Genomic DNA, 21,830 nt, shown 5'->3' on the forward strand with positions numbered 1-21,830 from the left:
CATGGGAGAATAGATAGAAAGGGTCTGCTGCCTTGATTTTTCTTATTTTACTATTGTCTGATGGTATCATCGCTTTAGATGTGTGAGAACCAGCAGAGGCGGTGAGCTTGTCTCTAAGCTATGTGGGGGTGTTGATAATGATGGCTTTGAAAATGATGGAGCTAGCTTTGAAGTTAGTGAAGGTTGGCAAGGGGAGCTAACGAAGTGACATCAGGGTAGGGTGTTGTGATCATATTACATGAGGCTCTGGAGGAGTTTTGATGAAGCATGTCAAATGCTCTTAAGGGGTTCCCGTGTGGAGTCTGGGAGGCCAAGGAGCAGGCTATAACCACAGCCCAGATGCAAGAGTAAAAAGTCTTGAACAGCAGATCTGAAGCCACTTTGTGGAAGAAACAGTTTCATTTTCTTTAGAAGAAAGAGCTGGCACCAGGCTATCCTTTTGTTGACAGTGTGTTCATTAAAGGTAAAGTTGGTGTTCAGAGTCCATCTTGGCATTCAGTGATCTTGGGTTCATGTCATTAGGCTAGGTTTGTACTGTTTTATTTTTTTTGTTTTTGGCAAGTAGTAGGAATTCTGTCTTAGCTGGGCGGAGCTTCAGCTAGGCCATAGATATCCAGGTCTGAATAATGTGCTGGCACTATCTGAGGAGTTGAATGTCTGAAGCAGAATGGACTTTCAAGAAGAATTGTGTATCATCGCCTTATTAGTGAATATTGATGATGATGCCTGTGAGTAGAGCACCATGCTGCTCCGTGTGGAGGCTGAAGATGACAGAGGACAGTATTGAATCCTACGGGCTCCTCAGGTAATAGGGATCCTTTGGGACCTGGAGGTGTCCAAGTGAAGAAACTGGTGTTGGTTGGAAAGGTAGGAGGAGAACCAGTGAAGGACGTTGCTGATGAATCCCATTTGAGACTCCAGGATATATATGATGGTGGCCAGGTTGACTGTGTCAAAGGCAGCTGAACGATTCAACAACATTAGAAAGCAGGGATCAACTTCATCTGAGATCATGAGAACTTTGTTTATGATGTGGAGGATACCGGTCTCTGTGCTGCAGTGTGATCAGGAGCCAGACTGGTAGTTGTGCAGGAGATGTTAGCATTAATACGAACTAGGAGTTCAACAGACTGCTTTTTCAATTATCTTTCCAATGAATGGTAGCTGAATGACCAGCTAATAGCTGGTGTGTCATCGGTGTTTAGTGTATGTTTTTTAGGAGTGGGAGGATCGTGCCTCTCTTCTGAGCTTTTGGGAATATGCCTTGAGGGACTGATGCAATGACAATGGTGAATATGGGTGAGAAGCATCCCCAGAGAAATCTTTGAAGAAAAGATGAGGGTAAAACATTATCATCTTTGAGCAGCTTCGAGGGGGCTGAGTATGTTGAGTATGTTGGTGATATGTGTGAGAGCTTTAAAAGCTGACCATTTCAGGATGCTATGGAAAGAATTGGGCATACGACATGAAGCAATTTAGGTATTGTTGATGTGCAGTTGGATCTTTTGGTTTTTTTTCACTAAAAAAGAGATTGATGCATTGCACTCTTTTGGGGAGTTAGAAATAAGTTTGTCTGGCAGGGAAATGATACAGTGCTTCATTATCTTGGGAAGCATTTCATTCTGTTGGTGGCTTCACTGATGGTGCTGGTATTGTACTTAGCTTTGAATGAAGTGATGAACTGTGCAAGTTGCGCTGAGCAACTTCAGTGTCATGAGGTCATCTGCAGTTCTGTTTTTCTTTGTGTTTCTTCCCTGTCTGTGAATGGATCATTTATTGTCAGCAAGGTTCAGGGTTCTAAAGGCTTTGGCTGATGCTGCATGTTTTTATTGGGGAGTACATTTTCACATTGTCCACCAAAACATTGTTGAACTTGTTTGGAAGATTGTTGACATCGGACGTGGAGTTGATAGGGTGAAAGATGAGTTCAAGAATTAGGTTGTCTTTGTAGAAGCCTTTGAAGGATCTAAAGGTTTGATCCTTTTTAGTGTGTTGACCTTTGTCTGTTAATAGGATGCTCAGCAGGGAGATAGAGAGGGCAAAGTGGTCAGTCCAATCCAAGCATATGAGTGATTTGCACTGGATTGTTTGTGTTGTTGAGAAACAAGGTCATTCGAGTCTTCTAGTTGTGTGATGTGCTATACCACATTGAGGTTGAAGAGAGTATCTAATTTTTTGAGGTTGTGAGTGTGAAGTCACCCAAGAGAGCGGTGTGGGCATGATGGACTGACAAGGTGGTGAGGAGTTCTAAAAGTTCTTCCACAAAGTCTTTCTTCCGCCAAGGAGGCCTGTGGATAAGATGAAATTGATGGTCTGAGTAGTAGAGAGTGGGACAAGACATGTCAGCAGCTTTGTACAGTTGAGTGTTACTTGCTTGCTTTCAGTGCATAGATATAGCAGAAAGGTATAGTGTAAATATGATAATAACAACAGCAGAATTTAGCTTCAACTGAAACATATTTTACCTAATTTAAATCTGACACTGACGTACCCAGTAAGGATCCATTATGGTATCTGAAGTACAATGTAAAAGGCAAATGTAAAGGTTCGATACAAAAGTGCCTATAGAAATTAACCAGATGAGTGATACGCAAATGTTTCATCTTGGCCCACTGGATTTGCACACTTTCAGCATGTAAAACTGTAATCACTTTCAAAGATTAGTTTTAGTTTACCATTTAGGTTAACAATACTTGTCATTTGTACTAAATAAGGTGTTCAAAATGAGGCTACCTTCCTGGATTTTACTATAAAACAAATGTATTTAATTGTTGACAGCTCCTCTTCTTCTACCATTAGCATGACAAAATACACCCTTCCAAATTCAAAACATTACATTGTGAACTAATTACTCTTACATTTACAATCTTATTTAATTCATTAGTAAGCTTAAACTTAAAAATATATTTATTTTGTGGATGGCAAAACAAGTTATATCAAATTCATCTTGATCAAACTCTCTTGTTTAATAGGATGACCTTTTGAAGGAATACCTTGCAATATGGCTGACCATTTGTTATCAATTTAGACCCTTCTCTGCAAATCCCTCACTGCACCATCAGCGTAAATGATTGTTTTTTAAATATATTAGTAATCTACAATGTCACTCGAATTAACATTATTTCAGTTTTTTCTCAAATTATTAATGCATCTATACTTTTAAAGTCTCTTTTTCGAGTGCTATTTTATATAGATGTACATAATGCAAAAATGCAAATACCATGCACAATGCTAATCAACAAAAAAATATGAGGCTTCAAATATTACTCCCAATGGACGTAATAAAAGTAGAGTATAAAACGGCACATGGGAAACACAGCAGTATTTTGTTTGCTTGTTGTCCCCCTCTGGTGTCATTCATATAGGATATCCCATAGTTGTTAGCATAAGAAGGTTCGAAAGAACTACAGTACATTAACTTTGTACTTTTTGCCTTGCAGTAGCCTTTTTTCCTCCTTATTGTGTTTCCAAAAACGATTCCAGTTTTCCAAGTTTTATATATGCATGATCAGTAATGTAATTTCTTTGGTTCTCTGCTCATGTCCCGATTGGTTCAAAAATCAAGTCAAAAAGACAACATATCCACCTTCCCAAGGAATTCAAATGGAAAAAAAATCCTATAGTAAAGAAAAACACCCTTGTGTTGCCTAAGACGCTGAGCCTATGGAATCAGAATGAAATGTTATATACCCAGAGGAAGCAGGAGAACTTAGAAAGCTGTTAGTGCTTCCTTTATTTTCATGTTGTCCACTTTCCTGATCGCCCCATGCAGGGTTCAAAGCTGTCCGATGTTGGCCCTGTTCAGAAAACTCACTCACCACTGCCAGTTCATCTACAGTTGGTTTATCATGTTTTTCACTCATGTGGATCCCTTTTAGCCCCTCTGTGTAAAAATGCTTGTCCTCCTCCTGAGACCTGATGGTAGCAGACACAGTAAGGGTACATGATTTTCCCTGGTTCGAAAACCTGCGTAATGCCTGAGGTTCCCGCTCAAAGTCTGTAAGAGGAAAGTGAGCCAAGGTAATAGTCTGATGTGGGAAAGTATCTGGGATAATAGAAACAGAAGACGACCTCCGTGAGCTTTTTCTTGGACTGGGGTGTGGTGACTCATCAATAAAACTGACTATCTCTTCTCTACTAAAACATTTATAATCATCTTTGTAAAGTTCTTCCATTGCAAACTGTTTCAAAGAAATTACGCTTTCTGATGACTTCCTCCGTTTTCGGTGTGGAATGCCCTCTTCATGGTAAGATTGCCCACTACTTCTTCTCCTTTCATGTCGAGGCAAGCTGAAGAAGGACACCCCTGCCATGTCTTCTGCTGATCCCCAGCCATGAAGAAAAGCAGGAATGTGGCCTGTTGTCCATATCTCTGTCTCATCATGAGAGTAACGCCTTGTTGGTGGGACCTAAGAAAACAAAAGAACACTTTGAAGCTTTTCAAAATAATTTGCATTGGTGACAATCCTGTACCTGAAAACGTAGTACACATGATAGTTATGGCAAAAATGAAATATTCATGAATGATCATGACTTGTTAGAAATATATTGGAATAACTTTTTAACCCAGAGACTTTAGAAACACATTTTATTTGCTATGTTAGCATAAAAAGCAGGGACACTAGCTGTTACTGAATGCTCTAAGCATTTGCAAACACTCTTGTCCAACAATTGTAAAACCCTTTCTAGAGTCTCAAGGGCATATTTATGAGTTCCTTGTGCTGCTGTTGCGTCACCTTTTCTGATACAACTGTAGTGCAATCCTTGAACTCATGTCGATGAGGTAATGCAAAGCCACTTTGCAGGGCTTTGAATGGCCCCGTAGATATGGAGTAAGGCAAGGCAGTACAAATAACTGAGTTGCCTTCTTTGCGCACGGGAGGTAATCCATGGCCATCGCGGTAGGTGTTCCCATGCAACACCCATGGATTTTAGTGCATCCCTAGACTTATAAGAGCTTGTAAACCCAGGGTGCACCAAAATTTGATGCCTACCAAGGGGAGGCGCAACGAGGAGAAATATCTTTATTTCTCCTAATTTTCCCTCCTTTCCATGTGTTCTGCAGAAGCACACATAGAAAGACAAAAAAGCCTCCCAGGATTGTGTTTGTGCAGGAAGGAGCTTAAATACGGTGTACTCCTGTCCTTTCCCTTTGATGCAGGACAGCACAGCAAGGTGACCTGCCACGCTGCCCTGCACCAAAAGCCCATTATATATGGACCTGAATGTCCATGAAATTATTTTAAAAGCAACCAAAAAATGAATTGAGATAATACTAGGTTTCCTTTTTCCTATTTAATTTTGTACATTAACAGATTCATTAAGTGGTCCATTATTTAGGAACCATATGATTTCCACTAATTGTTTCATTTTTTTCAACAGATCACATCCAACATCTGTTATCATTCATAATTGTGCCTAGTTTCAAACAGAACTAGATAGATAAGCTATATTCATAAAGGTTCAAATGGGCTCAAAAATGAGCATTCCCGATTACTTCACTATCACTGACTAACAGCTTACTTATAAGAAAATTGTTAAAAATGCTAAAACCCGACCTCTCTCGGAATGAGAACTTTTTAGGGCACAAGAAACATTGAAAAGCAAATTCCTTTTGAGGTGCACCCCACAAACTGATTAACTAACCAAAATGGGATGCTTTTATTCTATTGATGACATTGGTAATGACTATTTGTGTGCATTTTCCCTTACAATAAGAAACATTAACATGTTGTGGTTCAATATTTACATTTAGACGTTTGTAATGCAATGATTTGTTGTATAAACCTCAATTTAGATAACAACAAATTGTTAAAAATTATTATTATTATTTTTTTTTTTTACAATACCGTTTAAATTGAGCAAATAATGACATTTTGAAATAGAAGTGAAAATGATGGAAATGTAAACCTGTCAGTGATTGATTCAAATTAAATGAAAAAGGCCCTATCGAAATAGACATGGACATTTAATTGGAAATGTAATATTCAAAGTGAAATTGAAATGTAAATCCAACCTTGCTTATATGTGTCAAACTCTAAGAATGGGGTTATAGCACAACTATTTAGAAATATATTTCAACTTAAAAATACATTGAATAGAAATAAACAAGCATGATGAACATGTTTGGCATTTTGTTGCACTCCCGATGGCTGATATTTATAAAAGAATGTGTTATGACCTTTTCAAAGGTTAAGGTTTAGTATAGGTTTAACACAGCTGAAGTATTATTGCCAAATCAGCACATGATTTGTAGTTCAAGATGTTGTTCCCCAGATCGTTCACTTTCCAACATACAATCAACATCTTATGGAAATTTATATTAGCTCAACAAGAGTGCAAAAGGGCTGTGAAAATCAGTCATTTCCTTGCAATGACCAATCCTCTACCAATCAGAATGCAGGAAACATTCTGCTAGGTTTACATTTGATGGTCATAAACTGCAGATAAAGGGGTATTACGTGCTATTTTTTATTCTTCAGAGCTGTCATCCTTCACTTTGCCCAGTACTATAATCAAGTATACTAAAAAAAGATATAAAGAAAGAGAATGAAGTTGGGGAACTTTTTCCAACACAAAATGTTAATTGCTGTTAGCAATACAAGTGCATATATATCGAAACAATTATGCAGTAATGAGTATTTTTCGTTTTCACAATAACTAAGCAAGAGCTCTAAAATTAGAGCTAAAGGGTCATCTCGACATCCACATTAATAAATGTGTACTGATTTCTAAAATGTAAACATTCTCGTCATACATATTTAAGATATGATATAATGGCCAAAGACAACCTTTGGCATAAATATTGTTTTGCAGTAAGATGAAAACAAAGTTCTCAATTGCCATGCCAAATATTAATTACATACAGTTTTAATTGTACTTTATTCTTTATAATGCATAATGCCCTATGCAAATACATACTATATTTGGTGTCCAAGACGCTAAAATACAGAACATGCTCAGGTTCTATACTATGGAGACTGAATAGGTGCATGGTCTAGTAAATTAGTTTTATTTTTAGTTGCAACACAGAACCTCAATACAGTAAGCTGTGAATTTACTGGACGTCTATGTAGTAAGGAAGATATTATTTACAGGCTGTCCATATTTATTTCAGTCCACATTAAAATAATCTTGCTCCCATGTGTTTTACTTGTGTTACAGTCTTCTATACATGTTGTTAATACACACTGTAAATCAAGAGATGCATTCCTCACTTGTGTTTATTGTACTTGTTAACATTTAGAAAGGGAAGGAAAATTCACATGAAAATCATAACATACATCATATTAAATTGTTTGATTTTTTGTACTAATATCTGTTGCGAGGAATAGTAGGTATAATAAACCCATAAGGTAAACAAAACTGTTTAAAGCTTTTAAATGGATGAATCCAATAGCTGTTATAACATTCTGCCTTTATGTAAACCCATTTCAATTCAAAAGCACCCAAAAATGTTCAAACAGCTTCTCACTTGTAAAGATTTTTATTAAGATCTTGGGTCACCAGTTATCCATATTGTATTATGTGAGTGTGGGTATCAGTAAGGATTAAGCAACAAAACAATGTTCCAAAATACTTTGCTTTCAAAGCTTCTTTAAAAGAAAAACAGCACAGAACACACAGTTAAAAGTGAATGCATTTTTCAAAGTGTTGAAGATCCACCAACATTATGAAAGTTTCTCTTGAACTTAAAGATAATAATATTTCAAACTTCAAAGATTGGCAAAGTAGACAATCAAGTGATGTAACTGGAGGAAGGGGTGGTATTGTTGTAGAGTGTAAGTCCCAGAGGCAGTTTGATTAATTTGAAACAAGTTTCACCAATCCAGGACAAAGATGGGGCAAAGATATTTCTTTAAAAATAAAGGGTGGAGGGCCATAGACACAAGGGAAAATTAATTGCACACCCGTTGAAATCTGCAATATGGAAGTATTTTTATTTCAACAGGTTCCTAGGCAGGAAATTGTAAATATTAACACATTCAGGGCCAGATTTGATAGAAAATCATGGCGTGTGGCGCTGCACAAAATTTGGCAGCGAGGCATACAGTCATTTCCAAAATGCAGGGATGTGCTGTATTTATTAGAATATAGCACACCCCTGTATTTCCTCCTATGCCGGTGCACCATAGTGCAAGGATGGCTGAGTTGAGGGGGAGATTGTTTTTGTGCAGGAAGGAACAACTTGCTGCACAAAAACAATCTGAAATGGAGATTTTAGTCTTTCTGTGTGCTGCAAAATGCACCACACATAGAGCAAAAAATTAGGAGAAATAAAAGCATTTCTCCTTGTTGCGCCATGCCAACGCCACCCCTGGGGTGGTGTTAGATTTTGCCACTGCTTCAGGTTTACAAAAACTCGTAAATCTGAGCAGCGTCAAAATGCAATTGCACACCCCTTCCACATAAAGTGTTACGTGTGATGGGGCTGTATTTACAAGGTGACGTTAAGTCACAAAAAGAGCTTAATGCCACCTTGCAAATACAGTGCTGGGCATAGTGGCACAGGAGCATCATGAAAAGTGACGCTTCAGTGGTGCTATGGGCTCTTAAATATGCTCCCAAATGAGATAAATGATTTTGGCATGCAAATGCCGAAAGAGTAAAAAAAAATTACGGAATTCAAAGTCAATATTCAATGCCTTGAACATTTATTTTTGATTACGGTAATGACAATCTAGAGATCTTGAACATGGGGAAACTTATTTTTTTTCATGTGCAAAATATAATCCTTGGTATCTAGGGAAGCACACATTTATAATGGAACAGGTTTTTAAAGAATGCAGTTTTAGAGAAGGCCTGCTAAAACACTGAATGCTTTCCATAAGGCTGATGGTGAATGTTATGCCCACACTTCCCCATCTCCACATGACGCAAAGCAATTAGCTTCTGCTGACATGACTTGGTACAAGCAAGACAGGGAAATCAAACACTGCTAGACTTAGACATTATTATTATAGATAATCTCCTATGAGACCATCCTTTGTGTGTTGGAGGGTACCACCACAGTCTGCCTGCATTGGCCTGAGTGAGATCTTCAATGTTATTTTTTTCCAGTTTGAAGTTTTCATTCAATGTTTTTTAACACATAATTAGCACATAATTAACATACAGTTGCCTTTCGTAGGTGGCAAATGGACACTTCTCACACTGCCTATGTAATCTGACAGAAATCATCTATTATTGTCTTGTGTTTTTGAGCAAAACTGAATGTCCCATTACACACAGCATTCTTGGCAAGAAAGCCAGGGCTGGTTAGAGGTGTCACACACCAAGTTCTCAGCTTTCAAATTGTCATTTTCATCAGGCATTGAATGCTGATCGAACTTGAGTTTTCCATTGAGATGCGATAAACTGAATGTAAATATGGGCCCATATTTATGTTTTGCCACAAAACTGCACAGACAAAGTTTTGCGGCAAAAAGTATAGTGCTGGCTTGCGTCATTCCAAAATGCCAGCCAGGCAGCAAATATATGGAATCCCTCAAGCAGGCGCTAAGGCTCGGTTAGCATCTAGAAAACTGACGTTATGAGGGTGGGGGTGGCGGTCCGGGGGAAGGGGGTTTTGCCTCATTAAATGACGCTAGGCTGGTAAGAGGCAAAAAAATGCCATCAACCAGTCTAGCTTCATTTCCTGATGCAAAACCATCCATACCATATGACTCCTGCCTTATAAAACACAGAAGTCATGGCCACCACCCCAATGACCAGCACAGGGGGCCCCCAATGGCACTTAATTTTTTTTAAAGAAAATACTTACCTATACTTACCCTACTTACCTGGGAAGGGGGCCCTCATCCTCTGGCGTCCCTCTGGTGTGGGTGTGGGTGTTCCTGGGGCTTGGGGTGGGCATCTGTGGGCCCATTCCATAGTGTTTGACCATGGAAATGGGTCAACAGGTCCCCTAACTCCTGGTCTGACCCAGGCGTTAAATAATGGCACTAAGCAGGCTTAGCTACATTATTTAGGCCCACCTCCCACCCCTGCACATTTTTAGCATGGGTGGATAAATAAGGCGCTAGAGGCTTTGAGTCATTTTTTTGGACAGGAACGCCTACCTTGCGTCTCATTGATGCAAGGTAGGTTCACACATCCCAAAAATAATGTCAACACCTGTATTTTGATGCTAGATTGGTCTAGTGTCAAAATATAAATGTGGAGTTAAGTTTGCGCGGAATTTGCGTAAAATAATAACACAAATTCTGCGCAAATAGAGTATAAATATGCCCCATAGTATCTCTGCTCTTGAGTTTGGGTGAATGTTGTGTTATCTTATTAGGAGTTGTATAATGCACTAATAACCGTCTGGATCCCCTTCTGATGCTAGACCTGCAGGCTACGAACATATCTACTATTTGCTTTGCCTTACTGAGACTTCTTAGGAAGATTTTAGCACTGGCTAGAAGGCTTATTGTGCAAGCTGTTATTATTTCAAGGCTAGACTACGGGAATGGCCTTTTCCTATGTTCCCCAGTATATGTTAAAAAGAAATTACAAAGAGTTCAAAATGCTGCAGCTCGTTTATTACTGAACATCCCGAGAAGGTCTTCTGTGAAAGCTGGATTGGCCTCCTTGCACTGGTTGCCTGTTGTACAGCGGATCAAATTTAAGGCTCTATGTCATATCCACAGGTCTTTGCATGATAGATGACCTATGCTCCTTAGGAACTTGGACACTTTTTATAGGCCGAATAGAGATTTGAGATCCACTACTCTTGCTCTAGTAACCATACCGAAAGTAAAGAAAGCAAGATGGGGTGGGTCCTCTCTGATGTTTTTAGGAGCCAAATTGTGGAACTCGCTGCCTCTTAATTTTCGGCTGATGGAGCAAGAACTGGAATTTCGAAAGGCCTTGAAAACTTGGTTATTCTAGGTCCAGTTGTTTTTATTCCTTTCTTGTTGCATATCACTCTCATCCCCTCTGTGGTTAGGGTTCAGTAGCGCTGGGAAACCCGAGGGTAGCCATGCGCTCTATAAATTGTGTAACATAACATAACATAATCTAACAGGGTAGCCAGGTGCCCTAGATGGTGAAAGCTAGATTGTCTGATAGAAGCCTTGTAGAAAAGGCTATGTTTTTGGTTTTGGCAATGTGAGGAAAGGTGTGTTCTTCCATTTTAGTGAACCGGATGTGAACCAGGAGAAGTCCAGCTGATTTCAGATGTCTTTTGGAAGTGGATGCAGTGGGTGAAATAGGGTGGGCTCAATTTGTGCAGGTGAGGTTAAGGAGTTTGAAGGTTGCTGACTTCTGGATTGGGAGCCAGTGGAGGTCCTTTAGGTGCATAGAGATGTGTGTTTATGGAAGGAGGTCGAGTATGAGTTTGGTAGACATGTTTTGTACTACTTGAAGTCTGTTTATAAGCTTGCCTATGTAGAGGGTGTTGCAGTAGCTTAGTCTGCTGTTGATAAGGGAATGGATTACTGTTCTGCAGGTGCCCAATGGGAGCCAGATGAAAATTGGCCATTTGAATGCAGGCACCTCAAAGGGGTGGAAGCATGTTGCTGCTACAGTGTTGACTTGGCTGGGACACAGAGTTTTGGCAGTCCATTATGATACCCTTGTGCCATTGGTGGTGATGGATGCTGGTCCTGGATCATCTGACAACCAGACCAGTTCAGGGACCATTGGTGGCTGGGTTTGCCAAACAGTACAATTTTGGTTCTGTCGTTATTCATCTTGAGGCAGCTTCTGTTTATCCAGTCTGCTATTTTGGACATGCACCTGATGAAGTTGGATTGTTTTATGAGTGTGTCTGCTGAGAGGATGTGTTATGTGTCATCTGCCTAGGAGACTATGCTGAAGTTGCAGGATCAGACAATGGTGGTGAGAGGGCCAATGTAGATGATGAAGAGGGTGGGGCACAAATAGAAGCCATGAGGGACACTGCAGATCTGCTTGGTGCCATCTGACTGGAAATTGGCAAGGTTCACAGTTTGACATCGCCCGGTGAGAAAGGAGCGAATCCATTGTAGGATGGGTCCACAGATTCCAGCCTTGTGGTGTTTCTGGATGAAGATAGGGTGAGAGACAATGTTCAAGGTTGCTGAGAGGTTTAGAAGATTGAGTGCTGCTGCAACTTCCTTGCAGCAATGAGGCGCATGTCATCCATGGTGGTTATGAGGGCTGGCTCTGTGCTATGGTTGGCTCTGAACCCTGATTGACAAGAGCTGAGGAGAAGGTTGGTCTCAAGGTAACATGCAAGGCATGATTTGCCCAGTTTTTACAGGACTTAGGCAGCACAGGGTACAAAAGACATGAACTTGAAGTTAGGCATGGTCAGCAGATCAGCCAAAGGTTTCTAGGGGGATAGTATGGTGGCATGCGTCCAGGTAATCAGGAAGATGGGGGTGGAGAGAGAAAGGCTGAGTATGGAGGTGAGTGCGGTGCAGATAGGGTCCAGGGCAGATGGGGTCACAGAATGCAGTAGCTGTAAAATAAGTTAGTTTAGTAACCAGATTCTGTTCAGAATGTTGCTCACATTCTTTGACCCATGTAAGAAAGCTCATTGGATGGAGAGTTATCTGGAAAAATGTGTGCACATGTAGGGGGTTTGGTGAGAGCTATGACATGCTGACACTTAGGTCTTCTGTGATGATCATTAACTTTGAAGAAAATAGGAATGCATCTGACACCCAGTTCATATTTACTTACCCTAATCTCAATATAATGTAGTATGTAAGATTTACCATTAAAACATTGTCAGTGGAGAATCCCCAAATGCCATAACATAATTCATAGTTATGAGCAATTTTGCTTGCTTAGAATGCCCAAAATGCACCATTTTCACCATGTATCTCTGACAGTCCCACAAGGGGAACACACAAACATCACATTAAATAGGTCTTTATTTCTTGTTATATTTTGAGCAATGCCATGTCTGCAAATACTTGCAAAGCTAGAATGCTCCACTAAATATGCTGAAAATTCCTTGGGTGAGGAATCTTAAACTTGTCTGCATGTGTGATATAAAAATACTTTATTCTACTTTTAGCAACAAATACTGTGGTTGTGCCATATGAGGAAAAAAAGGATTTTCATTCCTCAAATTTATTTACTGACAATTGCAGGATGAAAGGCTGATTCCTGGGAGAATCCTAAAGAGAATCAGTAATACTGAGTATGTTCAGAACTAAATGCATCTTTGAATAAATTAACTTTAGCCCTACTATGAATTATGATATTTCATAGAAGAAAGTGTCAGAGAGTTCTAAATCTTTGGTGCATAATTTGAGAAACCCTAGACTTGAGTGGACTGGTTTTTTAAGGTTTACATCTCAGGAATGAACTTTACTCTGTGAACAGAGATGTTTCCTCCATATTGATAAATGGAATTATGAATTAGATTTGATAGTTTAGAAATACCAGGGGCATAAATAGAAAGCCACTGTAGCGTGATGAGAGTGAGATTGGGATAATCAAATCATTTAATCCCTCGTAATAGTCTTAAAGTCACATGAAGGGCTAGGTTCAGTGGAGCTAGATTGATTTTCAGTATAGCTATCACTATTTAGCCTGGAAAAAAGTAAAGACTGTGCAACAGTTTACACTGTTGATTCAATAATGAATTTTAGAATATCTGTCCCAGTGCTGTGACCTAATCTGTATTCTGACTCGAGGTTAGTAAGGAGGTTATTGCTTTGCTTGTTTTGTTTAATTGTGTAACAACCACACTTTCTACTCTAAATAGAAAAGTGAATGCTATAATAATGTTAAAGTTGTTGAAATCCTCTGATGTTTTTAGTAGTGAAAAGATTTGCCAACTTTAGGAAAAGTTGGGAATTCAGCTCATTTACCCCTTTGCTGCCAGGCCTTTTCCCCCTCAGGTGCCAGGTGTTTTTTGGGCTACATGGGGCAGTTCAGGCTTAGGCCCTCATAACTTTTTGCCCACATCAGCTACCCACACCAAATTTGCGGCCCTTTTTTCCAAAATCCAAGGGTTTTTAGAGATACCAAGAGTTTGTGGGTTCCCCTGGAGGAGACCAAGAAATTTGCCAAAATACAGCTAAAATTTCATTTAAAAAAAAAAAAGGGAAACAAGGACTGCAGAAGAAGGCTTGTGTTTTTTTCCCTGAAAATGGCTTTCAGCCTCCTTCCAGTTAGTGACAGAAATGGGTGTGAACCCAATGCTGGATCACAGACAGCTAAACATTACTGAAAACTAGACATAATTCTGAATTCATCAAGGGGTCATTTGTGTATATCCTTCAAGGTTTTTCTACAGAAAGTAACAGCTAAAATAAAACAATATTGAATTTAGGAGAAAAAACAGAGCCATTTCTGTTGACGTTTTCTTCTATAACGTTTTCCAGCTATGGCAGATTTTAAAAAGCAATATACTGTTACATCTGCTAAACTCTCCTGGTTGTGGGGATATATAGGGCTTGTAGGTTCATCAAGAACCCAGGTACTAAGAGCCAATAAAGGAGCTGCACCTTGCAATTGGTTTTCATTGTATACCAGGTATACAGCAATTCGATTGGTGAAATATAAAGAGCGAAAAATTAGGTACCAAGGAATCCTTTGTATTTCCAAAATGGGCATAAGATAAGGTGTTGAGAAGCAGTGGTTATTTGCACACCTCTGAATTCCGGGGTCCCCGTACTAGCCTGTGGATTACAGGGCATTTCTCAAATATTCGCCTTTTTTACACACTGTCTTACATTTGGAAGGAAAAAGTGTAGAGAAAGACAAGGGGCAATAACAGTCTCCTGATAAAAATGGTACCTCAGTTGCAGAGGTAGGCCTAATGCTGCAACAGGAAACCGAACATGGACACATAACATTTTTACATTGAAATGACATGGTTTTTGGAAAGTGCCTAGCTGTGGATTTTGGCCTGTAGCTCAGCCAGCACCTAAGGAATCATACAAAACCTGTGCATTTTGCAAAGCTAGACACCTAGGGGAATCCAGGAAGGGGTGACTTGTGGGGCTCTCACCAGGTTCTGTTATCCAGAATCCTTTGCAAACCTCAAAAGTTGGCAAAAAATACTTTTTCCTCACATTTTGGTGACAGAACGTTCTGGAATCTAAGAGGAGCCACAATTGTCCTTCCACCCAGCATTCCCCCAAGTCTCCTGATAAAAGTGGTACCTCACTTGTGTGGGTAGGCCTAGTGCCCGCACCAGGAAATGCTCCAAAACACAACATGGACACATCACATTTCCCCAAAGAAAACTGACCTGTTTTTTGCAAAGTCCCTAACTGTGGAGTTTGGCCTCTAGCTCATCTGGCAAATAGGAAAACCTAGCAAACCTGGACATTTCTGAAAACTAGACACCTAGGGGAACCCAGGATGGGGTAACTTGTGGTACTCTCACCAGGTTCTGTTACCCAGACATCTTAGCAAACCTCAAAATGTGGCAAAAAATCATTTTTTCCTCACTTTGGTGACAGAAAGTTCTGGAATCTGAGAGGAGCCACAAATGTCCTTCCACTCAGCATTCCCCCAAGTCTCCCGATTTTAAGATAAGCTTACAGATATCCTGATATTGTGCTGATACCCCCTAAGACTCTTTTATTATGTTTTGAATCACATTACACCAAATCATGCAGTAAATCATGGACTAAATGGTCCTTTGTTTTGGCTATATTTGAGCAAAATGCAAACACTGAAAAGCAATCCAGGGTCATTGCTCAGTGTGTTATTTACATTCCAAAAAATGCTGTTGCCCATGTGTAGTCTGATCGTGCAGGAGCAGCGTGAGTTTTAACTAAAAATCATATTAGTGAAACATTGAAAGTGCACTGTAATTTACAAAGAGGAATTTGGATAACCTTGCCTAGTCCTTGTTTAATTGTGACTGAGCCAACAGTATTTCTTTCCAGAAGACTTTGCTTAGACCAATAGTCTTTTAATTAGCAAAAGGGAATGGTCCTCTTTGGATTCCTTTACCTGTGGGAATCATGTTGGCAGCTACAGGGTGAGTAGGCCAATGAAGCCCTAGTCCAGGTGGTGCACTGCTTGTCTCAAAGACGTTTTGAAAAATTGAAATCTTTTTTTATTAAAAGCAACCCCGTTTACTACCAGGAAATTGGTGTGCTTTCAAATAAAAAAAGTTTTCATTCCTTAGAAGGAAAGGCAGGCTTGGTGGTCTTGTTACTCCTGCAGTTCACATCCCTCATATTTGTAGCTATTCAAAATGAGTTGCAATTTGTGACTTGCCCAATTAATATTAATTGGTTAGTCCACTCTGCAACCCACATTGATTCCTTAATTTTCAAAATTGGTGCATATTTTGCCACTGCTTTTTGAGATCAGTTCTTTAGTGTATCTGTCCTCATATGCTGTTCCATTATAACAGCATGAAGGGCTAAACAGACCATTTTCAGCTACATTTTTGTGTATGTTTTAAGGATACACCAAGAACTCTCAACCTTTGTGATGTTTTAATTATTTAAGTAACATCAGGAGCCCTAGATTATGTGAACATTCTACATGTATGTATAATTCTGTCACTAGAGATGCTTGCAAAAGTGATTTTTGTTTCCAAAATGTCTGTTAATAAGATTTTTGAAGAACCTAAAGCAACATGTTAGATCTGCTAGTCTTAGGATGGTCTTCCACCCAAATGTTTTGCCTTCATCCCTCCTATTTTTGCTGAATTTGTTTTTGTTGGTCTGAGGAATCTGTGCACTTCTCCACTACTAACCAGAGCTAAAGTGCTTGTGCTGTCTCCTTTAAAAATGCTACAATGAGGTTACACCAGATTGACATATTAAATTTACTTTTAAGTCCTTTGTAGGGAAGTGTGCCATATATGCAGGGCTTGTAGATGAAATGCTACTAGTGGGCTGCAGCACTTATTGTGCCACCAACTTAAGTAGTCCCTTAAACATGCCCCAAGTCTGCCATTATAGCCTGAAAGCAGTCTTAAACTGCCAATTTAACTTGGCAAAATAAACCCCTTGACAAGCCTTAAACCCCTCTCTTACTGCATATAGGTCACCAATAAAGCAGGCCTTAGGAAGCCAATAGGGCAGGGTGCATTGCAATAAAAAGGTTGGACATGCACTTTTAAGTTTTACATGTACTGGTCGTGAAAAACTCCTAAATTCATTTTCACTACTGTGAGGCCTACCTTTCCCAAAGGATAACACCGGGTTGCATTATTACATTGTGCTAATGTTTGATTGGGAACAGGTGATAATTTTATCTTTGGTGTTACAGAAATTGTAATTAAAAATCTTCTTTCAGTTGTGATTTTGTAAATGCCACTTTTAGAAAGTTGTCCTTTTTCTGCCCTAAACAATTTGGTGTTTGCAGCCTTTCCTTGTTTACCTGACTGGGTGTAGGAAACAGGTAGACTTTATTTAGTCTTCCCAGACATCCACACAATAGAGGGATTAGAGCCAATATTTATACTGTTTTAGCGCCGCATTTGCGCCGCATTTTGACGCAAAAACAGCGCAAACTTACCAGATACAGTTGTATTTTGCAAGTTTGCGCCGCTTTAGCGTCAAGAAAATGACGCAAATGCGGCGCAAAAAAATTATAAATATGGGCCTAGGTGTGCCTAAATAGACCATCAACTGGCAGTATAGGGTGCGAACTGGACAGAGCCTCACTTGCAACTGAAAAGGCCATGCTCTGCCTTCATACAAATGTCTCATCAACCCTGCATTGTTCATGCAGCCAGTTTGGAGCCAGGACAGGGGAGTCAGGAAGCTTCAAGCACTTCAAAAGGAATTCTCTAGAAAGTTCTCCTACTTCAAAGAAGGCACCATCTATAAAAAGGAAATCCTCAGTCTCACTCTTGAGTACACCTCTGGACCTGTGGAAGACTCAGAAGGACTGCTGTGATGCTCTGCAAAAAGGACTGCTACTCAGTTGCCCTGCTGTCCTGCTGCCTGCTGCACTGCTGCCTGAGTGAAGGACTGCACCTGCATCTTGAACCCAGGACCACCAGAGGGACTCCAAGGGCCAGTTGGCTGGCCTTCTGATCAGAGCCTCAGGGACAGAACAGGTTTCAACTACCTTGAACTCAGCTCTTGGGCCCTGCCATCTGTGAGTCCTGTCCTGCTACGTGGTGTCACCCCACCCCTGACCCTTGAAACGGGTCCTGAAGGTGCTCTGAAAGCCTGTCTGTTGCCCCAGCAGAAGTGATGCAGCGCAATGCATCTGCTCACAAGATTCTGCATTGGCACTACTGAGAGACGTATCCCTTACGAAGGACTCCACATAAAAGCCCGCAGCCACCTCTGAACCACCTTTGCGCAACGCATCATCAACGCAGGCCTCCTCGTTGTAACTCCCTCATCGATGGCCTCCTTGACAATGGTGCAGGACTCCACATCACAAGCTCCACAACTTCTTCAGGACAAACCAGTGTGTGACGCATCTTCGATGAAGGACTTTGTATCACAACCTCTTGTAGATGGCATCCTCAAAGCCAACACAGGACCTCGCATCGCAGCCTTGCAGCTCCTCGGAATCAATGCTGCGCTACACACCCTCGTGGCAGGATGTCACAGCACTCTATAACCAGGATTTAAGGTATTCTTGTTCAGTGGGCCTAGCTTGATTCATGTATCTGGCCCATGCTCCATCACAGTCATCCTGAATTTGTGCCTTTGTCACATTCAGGCTCTGCCAGACAACCACAATTTACACTTTGTGCTTTTAGGAACTATTCCTACTCAAAAACAATACATTGCCTAACTCCTGTTCTACTGATTGGATTATTGCCACTTTTGTGTGAAATAATTAATTAGAATTAACTTTATTTTTCTTAATTGGTGTAGGATTTTTCTTGTGTTGTTTATTCAATTGATTACTGTTTGTATGTGGCATAAATATAATACACATTGTCCCTGCGTTAAGCCTGACTGCTTTTGTGTCAAACTACCAGAAGGTTAAGCCTAGGTTAATTTAGTAAATGTTGTGGTTCTCCTGAGGGGATTGTGACTGTTGCTTGAAGAGGGGTCACCCCCCTTCAACTAACAACCCAATTTCTCACACAATGTCTATCAAATACAGGTATGCATGTCTTCAGCATTTTAATCTTAACATTGAGGATTACAGTACATGAGGTGTACATTAATATCAACGTGTTGAGCATATTTTATAAATGTTCATTAAAAACGTGTAGAAAATGTTGTTTATTTTCTGGAATGTCATCTTTTCTTTTTGTTGTATATTTTTTCCTACCACAAATAACGTATCTTTCTTTTCTTAAAATAAATGCATTGAAATCTATTACCGCAAATACAATTGCATACAAAAAAGCATCATAAGATATCTGAAAGATAATCATCTTTCAAGAAACACATCTTTGTAGTATTGTGCTTCCAGGCAGCACATCTTATCGATTTCCTTGTTTACAGAAATTGTTTTCCTAATCATATTACCTGAAGATAATGCATTTTCTCCTCCTGCATGTCTCTTAAGGGAAAGATCTGTGGAATTCCTCTTTCCAATGCTGAAAACTCATACTTGGTAATGCGATCCATCACCATAATATCTCCTCCGTAATTGTAGTCATAGGGTCTTTCATAAATCAAATCTGCGTGGATTCCACCGTCGCGACTGTTTTCTGTTGGAAAAATATGATTCTAATTTATTAAACCAATACACTCGAGTAAATCCATTTCAAATTAGAGCTGGTTGAAAAAAGGAGAAAACACTCATCTCTATCACAATGAAAATCATCGAGTATATTGCATTGTTTGAAAAAGTAAAATAATTACTATTTGGTTGCATTACCTTCATATATCATCCAATGTGTCCTCATTTCACCCCACCACAGTCAATAAGCCTAAACAGTTCTTTTCGTATTTTGCAAAGTTTGTATGCGTTCAATCGCAGCATTCGAGTATTGTTTCTAAGACTAGCCACAAAATGTCGCTACCTCTGAAAAAGGTCCATTCTATTGATTTAAGAATGGTGAAATGTTGTTTGTTCGTGTGATATAGTATTAATTTCGATATGATCGGTTTCTTAGTCATTTCCTTATGAACTGAATCTCAATCCATTGTTTATGCTGAACAATAATTCTGTATGTATAAGTAAGTAGTATTATTTCAGTGTATACCATACCCTGCTGCATATAGGGCATGTATGAAAACTAGGTTGCAGGATATGTTGTCCCGTTGTTATGTTTGTTTTAAACCAAATTTTCCTGATGATTAAAAATGTTACTTCAGTATATAGTTTGGATCTTAAGTTTGTTAAATTAATATTTTACCAACTAATACAATCAAACTTAAAATCATATTTGACCTATCAATTTAAATGTTGCAGTTTTTTGGACTTGGGCTGTTCTCCACCCAATCCGACTGCAATAATCTAAACATTGATTCATGTGTTAAAAAAAAAGAAAAGATGAGTACCAGGAGTCTCATCAGGAGGCCACAGCAGCTTGCACCACCCACTGCCATTGCCAGCGATGTCAATGATGATACCTACACAACCACTAACCATCAAACTTCTACAGTGGAAGTTCACACTATTTGAGGCCCCCAAAGCGATCAGAATGGCCTGGGTGGCAGGTATTCCTTGTTTTTAATGTATTTTGAACTAATAAACAACTGTTGTTCTACTCATCTCTAAATTACACAAACAGCGTCACCATGTGGCAGCTGTTATAATTGTTGGTGTGGACAATTAAGTGCCGGTGCCTCCACACCAGAAACCACCTGCTTGAAATTACGCACTGAAGCTAACAAAAGGAATACCTTAGCACAGACCATTGAACACCTCGCTACTGACACACTTCACCAGCTGACACCATCATGGCAGTCTTCCTGGTAGATATATGGGCTGCAAGCATTAGAGGAACAAACAGAAATGTGTAAGTAGGGAGGTAATATTACAGGAGGACAGCTAATACATTAGTGGGTGGATGAGGTGTTTCTATGAGGAGGGATTCCAAAGAAACCATAACGTTTCTGCCAAGTAAATCTTCATGAGATAGTGTTGCCTATGATCCCTTTGAAGTGAATAAGGATTAACTGATTAGCAATCGGTAGACGTGTTTGGAACGAGAAGAGGTCTGTAGATTCAGAGCTGCTCCATTCCATCCTGTAGTGTAAAACACAGAACATGTGGTAGAGGATAAAGGGCATTCACCTTGCATCTGTGGCCTTTGTGGCCAACTTGCACCGCAAAATTGGCCTGAAACACAGAAGATGACAATTCTTTCCAGTCTGGTGCCGTCAGATCTATGACTACTTGCTAAGGAAATTGCCCCTAGCCCTGACTTTAATGTCTCTGCCCATGACTAGTTCTAGGCGACTGGAGCTAGTTTCCTCCCCTAGTTCAAGGGATACTCGTGTGTATCTCTGTTGGAGGAAGTTTAAATAAAAAAATAGTAGTAATTTTTAAAACAATTACCTTTCTGATGCCAGCCGCCTCCCCACTGATCCCTCTCGATGGTGTTGGTGTCCCAGCAGTCCTTGGTTCCTCATGCAATCCTGGCACTGCTCTCATGCTAAAACTAGAATGAGGGCAGTGCCAGGTGTGGTCTGAGTGGCTTGGTCTGCCACTCAGACACTGCATGGGAGTCTCTGCAGTTTCTCCAACCCAGCTGTGCAACACAGCCGGGTTGGAGAAACCTAAGTGCACATGTGTGTTTCGCTGGCTTAAGTCGGCCAGCTAAACACACATGCTCACTTAAGTGCACTCCACTCCCCCTCCCATGGCCCAGCCCACCCCTCCCTGCACATGCTGCTGGTTGAGCCAGTAGCTGAAAAATAAAACAATAGTAAATCATCGTTTTATTTTTCAGCTGCTGGCTTAGCCAGGGGGTGATGCTTCTTTGCCATTGCAAAGGAGCCGCCCCTGGAAAAAAGGATGTTTATGACCTGGCACTTATCTTTTTGATGCTT

At 40.1% G+C, this 21,830-nt stretch overlaps 1 protein-coding gene across 1 annotated transcript in view; it reads right to left on the reverse strand.

Moving 5' to 3' along the window:
• Positions 1-556: 556 nt before the first annotated feature.
• The window catches only part of GPR153 (G protein-coupled receptor 153), a 592,988-nt gene continuing 571,714 nt past the window's right edge, over positions 557-21,830 (reverse strand). Inside the window, exons 5-6 of the mRNA XM_069240009.1 lie at positions 19,353-19,537; positions 557-4,409 (exon numbers count right to left, since the gene is read on the reverse strand). Coding sequence (XP_069096110.1) covers positions 3,648-4,409; positions 19,353-19,537 — 947 coding nt within the window. The 3' untranslated portion in view covers positions 557-3,647. The remainder of the gene's footprint in view (positions 4,410-19,352; positions 19,538-21,830) is intronic.

Source organism: Pleurodeles waltl, chromosome 6, assembly GCF_031143425.1.
Source record: "Pleurodeles waltl isolate 20211129_DDA chromosome 6, aPleWal1.hap1.20221129, whole genome shotgun sequence".
NCBI classification, from domain to species: Eukaryota; Metazoa; Chordata; class Amphibia; order Caudata; family Salamandridae; genus Pleurodeles; species Pleurodeles waltl.